General features: G+C 46.5%; 1 protein-coding gene across 3 annotated transcripts in view; it reads left to right on the top strand.

Moving 5' to 3' along the window:
- The window catches only part of PDLIM3 (PDZ and LIM domain 3), a 30,816-nt gene extending 18,976 nt beyond the window's left edge, over positions 1-11,840 (top strand). For 2 of the 3 annotated variants that reach the window (XM_054720120.1, XM_054720121.1), the window contains exons 5-8: positions 5,200-5,463; positions 7,075-7,199; positions 9,160-9,271; positions 10,877-11,840. In XM_054720120.1, coding sequence (XP_054576095.1) covers positions 5,200-5,463; positions 7,075-7,199; positions 9,160-9,271; positions 10,877-11,066 — 691 coding nt within the window. In that variant the 3' untranslated portion in view covers positions 11,067-11,840. The remainder of the gene's footprint in view (positions 1-5,199; positions 5,464-7,074; positions 7,200-9,159; positions 9,272-10,876) is intronic. The other variant, XM_054720123.1, reaches the window with a different exon arrangement.
- The last annotated feature ends 1,833 nt before the right edge of the window (positions 11,841-13,673 follow it).

A 13,673-nucleotide genomic window follows, 5' to 3' on the forward strand; every position in this document is an offset into this window, starting at 1 on the left:
GTTGGGAGGGAGGGATGTAGATTGGTTGCCCTTGAGGGAAACTGTGTACACACTGGGATAATGAGCAAGCTTCAGAGCTGTCTGCCAATCAGGGAAAGAGATCATCTCCAGATGATCCTTCAAATATCTTCCCTAGGAAGTGCACTCCAACCTCCAAGGGAAGGGATGGACACCCTGTCTTACCACACCAGGAAATGGTGGCTTCAGGGAACCTCAAACCCATTACTCTGGCCTCAGCTACATCAGTCAGCACCCAGGAAGGACGCTGATGGTCAGGCCACATGGATCCTAGCAGGTTAGGATCATTGGCTGGTGATCTATACTAGGTTTCCCAAACTAGTGAGCTACGGGTGGATTCATTCACAGGTAGTGCTTTATTTAACTCTCTGATTATTCACATGAATTTAGGTAAGTGCCTTTAGATGGAACAGCTACTCTCTACCTGCCCAAATATATGCCCATCACTCCTAAGTGTGTGATTCCTAGCCCGTTTTCCTATAGATGCGACCCTCCTGGCCCTTGGAGACACCTGAGGTTACGGTGCCAGCTGCGGATGGTCAGTCATCACTTATATGCGATGCACATGAGCAGACCTTCCCAGAAGCTAGAGTCAGGAGCAGAGGATACCTCAAAATAAGCCAGACACTTATGTGACGTCACTTAGAAAGAGCAGGAGGAAGATGCTAACAAGGCAATTATGACAAAATACATCTTCCCTCACTAGAATGGAAACACATGACTATATCCACCACCTACAAAGGCAGCTGGCACAAAGGACACGCCCAGTAAATGTCACCAGATAAAGGAACACAACCCAAAGAGTGCCTGATATTTCCTCAGTGGCAAGAAGAACAAGGAGCTATGATCCCTCCCTCACGCCGTCTACTCTGCACAGTCCTTTTTCACTTCTGTTTGTCCCCTTGTTCCCATTCCATTTTCTTCTGCATCTTTTCCCTATTTCACCACATTCAACAGCTTCCCAACCCCACTCCTGATACTATAACAACACTCAATTAAATGTTAAAATGCTATTTTACTATTGAATAAATATATATATACATCTTCCTAAAGAAAACAGTTAACCTAATACACTTGTAATTTTTGAGATTAGCATACCTTAAATTCACTACCTTGAGCTATAAGACTTCAAGAGGCTTGAATAAAATGATACATTAGAGTAACACATATTTTGTTTTTGCTAAAAACCAGTAACATTTAATTTTATAAAATTTCAGGGAAAGTCAGAGAGATTCAGGTACGCGATGGCCTTTTATACAGGTTGGGGCAAAAATAGGTTTACAGTTGTGAGCACATGAAACACAGCTTATTCTTCTATTATTATTTATTAATTGTTGTATTATTTTCCATGTGAACAACTGTAAACCTATTTGCCCAACCCTGTATTTTCATTTTAACTCAAATATGGTGATAATCACAAGCCATTCATAATTTTATCATTGTAAGGTGCCTTTCAGTATACCTGAATTGGGAAGGGGGGAGAGGAGAAACAGGGATGAGAGATTTGCTTAAAAACAAGTACTAGTATACAAATCATAAAGAACTGTAAAAACGCCTCTGCTGTCCTTCCTTGCTCCCTCACTGTTGCTCTACCTTCTGAATTTCTTGTTCTGGCCAAATGATTCTTCATCAAGGTGGAATTTTGAGTGGCCACATACCAAGCTATAAAGATATAAGAACACCATAATGACCAACTTTTTAATCAGAAGTAAGTTGGAGATGCCAAATTGTTGATATGTTAATCTCCCTAGGGCAGTGGTCGGCAAACTCATTAGTCAACAGAGCCAAATATCAACAGTACAACGATTGAAATTTCTTTTGAGAGCCAAATTTTTTAAGCTTAAACTTCTTCTAACGCCACTCCTTCAAAATAGACTCGCCCAGGCCGTGGTATTTTGTGGAAGAGCCACACTCAAGGGGCCCAAGAGCCCCATGTGGCTCGCGAGCCGCATTTGCCCACCACTGCCCTAGGGCAACGGTTTTCAATGCATGTGCCACAAGAGACACAGAAAGAATTTATAAAATATGCCATACCTGACTGTTTAGTCAGGGGCACTGACCTCTTTTCCTTTAGATTGTCAAATAGAAAATTGACAACAGCCAACACAATAGCCATCTGGTATGAACGAATAAAAATTATACCTTTTTTTTTTTCCAGATTGGGCAAGAATTATATATTTTGGTGCACTGTAGAATTTTAGTAATTAGTTTATGTGTGCCATGAGATGAAAAAGGTTGGAAATTGCTGCCCTAAGGTCTTACTACTAGTTATGGTTCTTTTAATTATTTTATCATATTTGAAGCACATTAAAAAGCCAGCATTTCCCTATGCAAACATGTAAATTTTTAAAGCCAAAGCTATCATTTAAAAATATAGACAAGGTATTTTACAGATCCAAATGATAAACTACAATCCTGTATGTCCCAAAAAGCCTGTACATATGCCAGAGAAATCAGTTCTATCTATCTATCTATCCATCTATCTATCTATCTATCCATCTATCTATCTATCCAGGAGTGAAGTAACAGGGTGGATCATCAACTTTATAGGTGGTCTTGCCAAGTCAGTAAGTCAACATCAAGAAATCTCATTAGCACCTACCTTTCCAAGTCACAGGAATAGGTCATGGTGACGACCTATGATGATATTCACAGTGACTGGAGTCTAAGAAAACTTCTTTTTTTTTTAAAAAATATATCTTATTGATTTTATTACAGAGAGGAAGAGAGAGGGATAGAGTGTTAGAAACATCGATGATAGAAAACCTTGGATCGCAACCAAGGTACATGCCCTTGACCGGAATCGAACCTGGGACCTTTCAGTCCATAGGCCGACGCTCTATGCACTGAGCCAAACCGGTTTCGGCTAAGAAAACTTCTTTTAAAGATATTTTATTGATTTTAGAGAAAGAGGAAGGGAGAGAGAGAAAAAAAATATATATCGATATAAGAGCAAGACATGAATGGGCCGCCTCCTGCACACCCATTGAGCCCGAAACCCAAGCATGCGTCCTAAATTCAACCGTCAACCTTTTGGTTCATGGGACAACAACCAACCAACCGAGCCACACCAGGAAAAAACATTGTTTTAAAGCATGAGGTCAAGAGGTCTTTTTAAATAGTCCGAAAATGTGTAAGAAAACGAATTCTAGTTTGCTTAGAGTTAATTTCCTATCTACTCAATAGACAGGGGCCCCTAAATAGAATGATAAGGAAATTAGGAAATAGAATACAATCTTCGTTAAATAAAGTTATACACACAAACATGCACGTATAAAGAACACTAACAACGGAAAGGGATTACTAATTACAACTATAAAAAAGAGGAGTCCCTGTAAATTCTGAATTGATCCTAGTTCATCCACTAGCACGATGGCTGGCCCACAGTAAGAGCAGAGTAGTTATAATGCTTGTGGAAAAGGCTCACTATTTTAGGCCCAGGTCTCCCAAGGTTTAACTCGAGTGTTTCAAATCCCAAACTTACAGTTTAATAAGCTTCACTTCAAATCAATAGGATCCTGACAAAACTGCATTACAACTGAAATTTCCCTCCTATTCTTTTACCCACTAACGTCACTTTCAGGAGCCAGTGTAGCCTTGAGCCTATGGAAACAGTGAATAAGGCACTTGACATTTTGGTATGTGATCAACCAATCCACAGACTGAGTTTTAAACAGGTTCTGAAGCCAAGGAGTGAAGGGGCGAGTCCATATTTGCCTGCCTCATTTAGGCTCCGTAGGTGGTTGAATTGGATAACACAAGACACAAAAACAACAACTTCTAATCCATTTAGTGGCATGGGCTGTCCCAGGCTAATCAGTCAACAACATCAATGCCCCAAATCCGTTTGGTTTGTGCTCTCCGTGTGGGGCTGAGGTTAACATGAGTAGCCCTAGAGAGTAGATGCAGAGATGGATCATAGTTGAGCCCTCAGAGAATACTGACGTTGAGATGAACACACCATATGAATCGTCTGTCCTGAGTTTGCAGCAACACTAATCTGCAGGCATGATGGAGGTTACAGTAATACTAATGTTTCTTTTGGCTTTGTCTTAAATGACTGTGCTTCGAGAAAATCTCAGTATATTTCATTTTCATATAATGCATTTCTCATGCTGCATGTAAAATGCATGGAGAGACAGGACATTTTAGTCCTTGGCATGTCAGTTGTGACCGGCCTCCTACCTAGCTTCATAGAGAACATGAGCTCTCTCCCAGCTGTCCTGAAAATTGCATGACTGGCCACTCTGGTGTTTTAATAACAACTCCCTTCTTGTCTGTAAAAGAAAATGATAAGTATGCATGAATATACGTGTGTTTTCAAAAGTTTGCATGAAATAGCGATGTATAAAAGAAATATACCTTAGCTCTACAGAGCCTCTGAAGAGTCCAAGATCACTGTATTTGCTCTCTAATCATTAATTTCCAGGTGACAAGCATTTGTTGGCTGTTCTAGAGCCTGTATTAAATTACTGGACAGTTTTTAAAAGCATATTCCTCACCAAATTAAAGAGTGACATAGAAAACGTTAAAATAGTCCAAATAAAATGTTTACAACATTGCCTTAAAACATAATCTGTATCACATAACCTACATGTTTCTAAGTGTGATTCAATTAAACTCAACTGCATTTCTGAAACGCACTTATTTTGAAATGTCTAGCCTAAATATTTCATTGGGCCTTCATGTGGCCTATTCAGTTACTATTTGTATGGACCATTCCTTAATCTTTTTAATTTTAAATACTGCACCTCAGAAATGTAAGAGGATGCCCAGCCAGTGTCATTTCCCTGCACCATTTGTCTGCGATCTTGTCAAGTTTAAAATGATCTGGCCTATGTTTAAAAAGGGAGTATGGTCGCAGCTTTTCCACTTTATATATACAACCTGTTGATGTGTGACCTTCAACTTGCATATCGCCTGGTAGAACAGAGCCAAAAAATGTGCTGTCACCTGTACCTTTCAATTGTGTGCAACTTTTTGCAACCATGAATTTTTAAATGTCCTTTCTAGTTAAAATAAATCGTAGCCAGAAGTCAACACTTTGTTTTAATTTGATTTAATTCACTTCTCACTTTTTGTCTTCAATTCCTGTTAACCTCTCTGTCCTTGTTCTCTGTGTCCCTCTGTCTGGTTTTTCTGGTCCCGTGTCCCCCCTGTGTCACGTGGTCATTAACACAGTGGATGCAGTACTCCGTCCGGTGTTGACGGTAGCAGTGGACGTAGCACCCCTTCTTCCATCAGCACTGTTAGTACTATTTGCCCAGGTGACTTGAAAGTTGCTGCTAAGATGGCCCCTAACATTCCTTTGGAAATGGAACTTCCCGGTGTGAAGATTGTACATGCTCAGTTTAACACTCCCATGCAGTTGTACTCAGATGACAATATTATGGAAACTCTGCAGGGTCAGGTTTCCACAGCGCTAGGGGAAGCACCCTCGATGAGGTAATACGAGTCATTTTGAACCGTGGGCATACTAACTAAACACGTGGGCAATGTCAGCTTTCCGGGTGTCTTTTAACACTGTCTGAACTGAAAGAAAGCTATGTGAAAAGCTTTAAGGAAGAAATACTAAGGATTTATTGCAAATATCTAGGTCTAATGAGAACAGTGATTTGAAGAATTAAGTAGAGCTTTATGTGACCAATTGTAATAAACTAAAATCATGGGAGGGCCAAATGTATATGTGTTTTGAAAAGCTACAATGTACTTTTACAAGTTATGGTACAATACCTCTCAAAAGTGATCAATAATCTAGCATACTCTATGTTTCTCCTTGGAGGGTCAAAAAAGGGATGAGAGGTCCAGAGGAGTTTTAAAAGAAATGATACTTCTCCCTTCCAATGGCATCTTGTGGAGAGGTCATTATTTTCCATTTAAAATTTCTGCCATGAATAAGGGTTTATAAGTGAATATCTTAAGCTGTTAATGTAGATATTTAACTTCCAATGGTCTCTATTTTAATTTTTTCTTTATTATAAACATTTGTTTAAAGTACTTTTGCCATCAGTTTTTTTCAATTAAAAATTTATTATAAGAAAAATCTTATTATTTTTTAATATTACAGAACCACTCTTTATAAATTAAAATAGTATCATTCTTAAGTGTGCTATGTAACAATATGTCAAAGCTATTTATTGGGATGAATACAATAAGATAATAGCATAATGTATCTCAAAGCCAATTTGCAAGGAAATTCAGATATAATTGTCTTCACAAATGATATAGGTAATAAAATTATGTGTGGATAGTAATTACCTTTTCTAGGCAATGTCATGAAATGACATAAGCTAATAAAGCACTTAGTGCCTGACATGTAGTTTTATTGTGGCATTTTTTATTGTTCATCATGAATATGTCTGTCAGAAGTTTATTAAAATAAAGCTTCCGGGGTTGTTGTAAATGAATTTTAATGTGGCTATTTAGGAAAAGTAGTGTCGTCAATATAACTCACATATACGTGGAAGCTTCTACCTGAGGTGCTTTCAACCACTGGCAGTATGAATTCCCTCCATTAGCAAGAAAAATGATACCTTTGTGGTTTCCAGGAGTTAACAAAGCAAATTAATCCTAAAAACAAAATTAAACCACATACTGTTAGTTTAGCATCAGAAATGAACCTGAATGTAAGGACAATTTGATGACTGAGAATCATCGCAATGGGCTCACTCCTGCACTTGTTATCATGTGTATGTTGTCTCTTTTTTTTTTTCTGAGAAAAAGTTTATTTTGGTCCTATTTATAATTATCTATTCATCAGACACAAGTCTGTTTCTCAGTTACTATTTCCTAACCATCGCCTCTGAGTGGCCCTCCATCGTATTCGGCCCAATGGAGACGGGCCGGTGTGAGCCTGAGGTTAATGAATGGCGTTTTGAAGGCAGCCGCGTGAATAAACGCTGTTTGGGAACTGAGGCAGGGATGAGCCCGGAAATACTGAGTCTCCGCGCAGGAGTTACTGCAGGTGTAGGATGGCTGTGTGCTGCTGTCTGTGGCTTGGCGCCCGCCTGCTGCCCGCACACCCCTGACGCTGGCTCGCCTGCCGTGTTGTTTCAGTGAACCCACAGCCTCGGTGCCCCCCCAGTCGGACGTGTACCGGATGCTCCACGACAATCGGGAGGAGCCCTCCCAGCCCCGCCAGTCGGGCTCCTTCAGGGTGCTCCAGGAGCTGGTGAACGATGGTGAGTCGCCGGGACGCCTGGTGCCAGTGATGGGCAGAGCCTGTTGGCAGGCCAGGGGGAGGCGAGGACGGCAAACAGACTGGGGATGGAAGGCTAAACATGCATTGTCTCCGTGGCGCAATGGATAGTGCATTGGACTTCTAAACATGCATTGTATTCGGAAATCCAATGAGTCTCCGCCCAGAGGGTTCGGGTGGTGCCTGGACTAGGAGAGGCCCTGCCAGGACCAGGACGTGTCCCTTGGTAAAAAGGCACCCCACGCAAATTCCATCCACAGCGCTCCAGGGCTGGCTGAGCTTCCACATTGTAAGCAGAGTTGTAAGTGGACGCGGCAAAATTTCTCGGCCTCCCATCCCCCAGAGTATCATCATCAAAATCTAAAAGTAACCAGGTGACGAACCCGTGGTGCGTTCCCAATTCTGCGCTAAGCACTTTGCCCACATGACCATTTCCCGCTCGCGGTGACTGAGAGGGAGGCGCTGTTGCCACCGAGAGGGTGGGTTTGTTCAAAGCCACACAGCCAGGAAGAAGCAGAGCTGGGTCCGCAGCCGACTCCCGCTGTCTTCAGGGCTCACACTCGTACCAATATTTCCCCACCTCCAAAAGGTAGATACTGTCCTTTCCAAGTTGCACAAAAATGCATAATGCCCCCTTAGGATGGCTAGTCTCAAAAATAAAGGGACAATAACAAGCATTGTGAGGATGTGGAGAAATGCGGACCCTTGTGCGTGGCTGATGGTCCCGCCAGTGATGGCAGTTCCTGAAAAAATTCAACATAGCGTCACCTCATGATCCAGCAATCCCACTCCTACGTATACACTCAAGAGAGTTAGGTAAGGCAGGGACTCAAACAGATACTGGCCCACCAATGCTCCCAGCAGCGTTTTTCACAAAAGCCAAGTGATGGAGATAATCCAAATGTCTATTGATGAAGAATAAATAAAATGTGGTATATGCATATGATGGAATACTATTCAGCCTTAAAAAGGAATGAAATTCCTGCATGCCGCAACATGGATGAAACTTTAAAACAGTGGTCCCCAACCTTTCTAATGCCGCGACCCTTTAATACAGTTCCTCATGTTGCGGTGACCCCCAACCATAAAATTATTTTCGTTGCTACTTCATAACTGTCATTTTGCTACTGTTATGAATCGTAATGTAAATATCTGTGTTTTCCGATGGTCTTAGGTGACCCACAGGTTGAGAACCGCTAGCAGGGTCACCTAAGATCATCGGAAAACACAGATATTTACATTACAATTCATAACAGTAGCAAAATTACAGTTATGAAGTAGCAACGAAAATAATTTTATGGTTGGGAGTCACCACAACATGAGGAACTGTATTAAAGGGTCGTGGCATTAGAAAGGTTGAGAACCACTGCTTTAAAACATCCTAAGTGAAGTAAGCTCGACAAAAGGACAAATATTGTATGATTGTAATTATGTAAGTATGAGGTACCTGGAACAGACAAGTCATGGAGACAGAAAGTACAGCAGAGGTTACCATGGTCTGGGAGGAGAGGGTGATGGGGAGTTATTGCTTAATGGGTAAAGAGTTTCTGTTTGAGATGATAAAAAAATTTCTAAAAATAGATATAGGCAACAATTTTATAACGTTTGTGAATGCACTTAATGACACTGAAGTACACCCTAACAACATTAAGAGGGTCAATTTTATATTAAGTATATTTTACCACGATAAAAAAAAAATGCAAAATCTCTGCTCCTTTGAGCATTTTGTAACAGCTTCCTACCACCACAAAACTGCTCACTGACTGCTCACTGCAGGCCTGTTCAGCGCAGGATATGCTTGAGCTACCCCACTCCTTCGGAAAGGAGGCTGCGGGTGCACCTTGGGAATTCCTCCGGGTCAAGTGCACGCCTTAAAATAGACGCCAAGTACACAGTGCAGCCAGCTGTGCCTTTGCCATAAAAGGCGACACTTTGCTTTTCAGATGACCGTCCCTCCGGCACGCGGAGCGTGAGAGCTCCGGTTACGAAAGCCCACGGCGGCGCGGGCGGCGCGCAGAGGATGCCGCTCTGTGACAAGTGCGGGAGTGGCATTGTGTGAGTTTCACGGTTAACCCGGGGGAGGAGGGGGGGGGGGGGGGTCCCCGTCAACCTTGGGAGCAGCTCTCTGTTTCTGTTCATTGACTTGAAATGCAACGTCCACCACACGTCTCTCCTTCGACCAGAATTCCTCAGCTGTACCCTCACGTGGGCGCAGAACGTGAGTCAGCAAATCTCGACTTAGCATTTCAGATGATCCTCATGAAAAGAAAATTTGCCCAGAGTATATTTAAAAAGTCATTTCCAAGAATCAAAACTTCCCTTCAAAGACCCCCCCCCCCCCCCCGCTTTGTTAAGTTACCAACTTTGAGGTTTTCCTGTTCTGTCTAAACCCAGGGAAAAACACACACACACACACACACACACACACACACACATACACACACACACACACACACATACACACACACACATACACACACACACATACACACACATACACACACACACACACACACACACACACACACACACACGGCGGCCACCGGGTTGTTCTTGACAACACATTCTCTTTCCCCCGTTTCTTAAGTGGCACCAATATTCAAACCCGATTTTTAAAAACAGAGTCCCAGCTTCCCTGTCCAGGGCCTTTATGCTTGAACGCCCACACTTGCTAGTTCACATCTTCACGTGAACCAGGTCCATCTCACTCTCTCCCCGCAAATGCCCCGCGGCCACTTCTCCCATCCGGTCTGCTCTGCTACGGTAGCCACACGGAGGCACCGCGTGTCCAAGCGTCCAGGGGACGCCCCAGGAGGCAAGGCGGTGGGAGACAAGCCTGGTCAGAGCAGAGCGGTTGGGAGGAGCCCGGTCTGCGTGGCTCAGTGGTTGAGCGTCAACCTAGGAACCAGGAGGTCACGGTTCGATTCCCAGGGTCAGGGCACATGCCCGGGTTGCAGGCTCCATCCCCAGTGTGGGGCGTGCAGGAGGCAGCTGATCTATATTCTTTCTTGTCATTGATGTTTTCTATCTCTCTCTTTATCTCTGAAATCAGTAAATATATACTTTTGAAAAGGGGGGGGCAGGGGAAGCAGGCAGGACAGGAAGCTCAGGAGCAGAGAGGATCTCAGCAGGGAGGTGGTGATTTCAGCAAAAGCAATTGCAGCTCCTAAATGGCAGCGAACTGTTTGCCAGGAGAGGCAAGGCCCCCGCTGTGGCAAGGCCCCCCCACACACCCCCACGCCCCGCGATCCGTGTTTTCTGTGCAGCACAGAGCAGAGGCTGGGCCACCACCCTAGAGAGCCGTGGCAGGGACGTTCAGTTGTGTAGGCAACGACCTTGGCCAAGGTCGGAATCCTCTGCAGAATCACGCCTCCCTCCTTCAGAGAAACAACGGGGAGGGTGATAAAGGAACAACCTATCATTTTCATGGCAACGACTTGTTTGTAAATCTGAAAAGCAGTCATCTCAGAGGGAGACGCCTGATGGTGCGTCCTGGCCGGCATGCATCCCCCTGACACATCCGTGCGGCCGCTGTGCCCTGCGTACCGCCGGGGGCTCTGGCGTCTGATGTGGCTCAGACGCCGCCTGCCTCCCCTGTCCCTGTCCCCTGTGAGCCAGGGCTCGCCTCTGTGGCTCTGACTCGTCTCCTTTCCTCCCCAGCGGGGCCGTGGTGAAGGCGCGGGACAAGTACCGGCACCCCGAGTGCTTCGTGTGTGCCGACTGCAGCCTCAACCTCAAGCAGAAGGGCTACTTCTTCGTGGAGGGGGAGCTGTACTGCGAAACCCACGCCCGCGCCCGCACGAGGCCCCCCGAGGGCTACGACATGGTCACGCTGTATCCCAAGGCCTAAGCCCTCCGCAGGCCGAGCAGCACGCACACGCAGTTACACGGGACAACGGTCATGACTTTGGGCAGAAGTCGAGCAAACTGTTGAGTCCAAAACTAACACCCCAAGCTTTCCATGTTCATGCTGCAGCGTGCCGAGGCGAGGGCCGGGCGGCCGGCCGGCTGCAGCGCAGACACGCCTTCCGCTGTGTTTGCAGCTCTTTCTCGCTTTGGGGTCAGCAATAACTTCAGGAAAGGCACACTGAGCTTTTTCTTTTTTTTGTATGTCAAACTCCACAATTTACATTTATATTGTGACCATCGAACACGTAAACATCAAGCTACTGGGGGGGAGGCTAATTGTCTTTCCTTACCGAGCCGGCGTTGCGGTGCAGTAAGTACCGAACGATAGCCTTGTATTCTAACGCAGCCCGCCGCTGTCTGTTACCTGCTTCAGCCGTGAAAGTGCACGTCGGGGAAAGCCCTGGGTTTCTCTAGTGTCCTCTGCAGCCATCACACCACTGGACGCGCGTACGTACGTAAGAACCACGTGCAACATCGGGCGTGTGTCTAGTGAGGTGGCGCTCCACGGATGCAGCGGACATCAACATTCCCGCGAGGGGGCCCGCTCCTATGTGCCACTCGGCTACGTTAAGAAAACGTGGCTTCTTTGGAATTTATTACTCACTTGCTCTTCCTTAGGAGCCCCCGGTTTCCGCTGGCAGGAGAGGCTTTGATGTTTGCTAGTTACAGGGGATGCCGTCACTTTCAGATTAAACCAGTTTCTTTGGCTTTGAAATAGTCTCTTTCATTTCAAATGTCTCTTGCACGTCGATATTCAGTCAAATCCAAGGTGCAGACTCCATGGAGGCTGTTTCTTGGTGCTCACAGGTTACTCACCACCCCCTCCTCCTTCCCAAGGCAGCATCTCCAAGAGGAGACAGTTGGAGGGCGGGATGGGGGGGGAGCCGAGGAAGAGAGGGGCTGCTGGTCCCCCGGGCCCTGCTTGCAGCCCCCGCCCCAGTCCCTGGTTTGCCTCCTGGTCTGTTTTCTCAGCATAGTTGGGTCTAGGACCGTGGTCGGCAAACTGCAGCTCGTGAGCCACATGCGGCTCGTTGGCCCCTTGAGTGTGGCTCTTCCACAAAATACCACGGCCTGGGCGAGTCTATTTTGAAGAAGTGGCGTTAGAAGAAGTTAAAGTTTAAAAAACTTGGCTCTCAAAAGAAATTTCAATCGTTGTCCTGTTGATATGTGGCTCTGTTGACGAATGAGTTTGCCGACCACTGGTCTAGGCCATAACCCCACCTTCACCAACGCTGCCTCAGCGACCGCTCAGCCCTCGCTGGAGCCGGGCGGGAACTCCGGGGAGCGCTGGCCTCTGACTCTGCTGGTCACCGTGCCTCTCCCACGGTGGGGCTAAGACAATGCCCCTGACCTTCACGTCTTACCTGTTTCCCATGCTCCTCACTGGGGACACATGGGAGCTTCTGGAACTGTCCCCTCCAAGGACAAACCGTGGGGAACCGGCAGGGGGCGCGGTGGGGACGGTGACAGGCCCCCGTCTCGGGGCCGCGTCATCTCCAGTCCCCGGCAGCGGCTGCCGACACGCCTCCTGTAGTCCGCAATGGGAACAGGGCACACGCCCGCCGGATGGCTCCGGATCCTCCCAAATTCACGAAGACTCCTGGCCCTGGCCTGTCTGCGGTTTTGAGCCAGGTGGGGGAGCCAGGACGCCTGTCCGGCCGCTGTGGGCACTTGTGATTGCAACTGGAACCCCAGCGCCGAAACATCCATCCCTTCGCAGAGCTGCTACAAGGAAATAAGTCAGAAACTCTGAGACCAAGGAAATGAACGGCTCCACGCGGCATCACGCTCGTGGTTCAGGCGTCAGGCTCAGGTGTTCTGTTCTGGGGAAGATCCAAACGTAAAGGCCGGGAAGCTGAAGAGCAAATGCGTGGTAACTGACCTCGAAACCCTGAGGAGGTTAAAATGCAGAGCTGGTAGAGCACCTGAGAAGCAGCCAGTCTCCCTCCAGCATCGGGGGGAGGCGTGGGAATGAATGGGCAGCACCCGATTACGTCTGGGTAAAGGCGGGGTTCTTACAAGGAGGTGCCAGTGGCAGCTGCTGGAGAAGCACCAAACCCCCCAGGTGTCCCCACTGCACCCCACACTGTCACACGCCCCAGGGCACTTCCCCGCCTGCTGGGTGGTCTGCGGAGAGGGTGAACCGGCATCTCTGACCTGGACTCAGGAAGCCCAGTGGGGAGCACGTGTACCCCACTGAAAAGGGTTCGATTGAGTGCGAATGAAAGACTCGTGAGAAAAGGGCTCACGGACGAGCCTGAGTCACCTTCTCTATTTGCCCAGGGGCCTTGTGGGGGAGGAAGGGCGCCGTGCCCCCCTGCTCAGCTGCCTCAGCCGGAAGGAAAGCTTCGGCGTCACACCCCGCTATCCTCGGTGCTCGTGGTCCAGAGCCTGCCCGTTACTCTGCCCCTCGAGTTCTCTTCCAGGCTCAGGGTTCCCACTCCGGTTCTCTCTGCCCCGCACTCGCCCTTCTCAGCCTGCAAACATGCTCAGATCGCCACGCCATTCTAAAAATAGCCCTCACACCCACTCCTTCCCAAGCTGCCTT

This window comes from Eptesicus fuscus, chromosome 8 (genome assembly GCF_027574615.1).
Source record: "Eptesicus fuscus isolate TK198812 chromosome 8, DD_ASM_mEF_20220401, whole genome shotgun sequence".
Taxonomy (NCBI): Eukaryota; Metazoa; Chordata; class Mammalia; order Chiroptera; family Vespertilionidae; genus Eptesicus; species Eptesicus fuscus.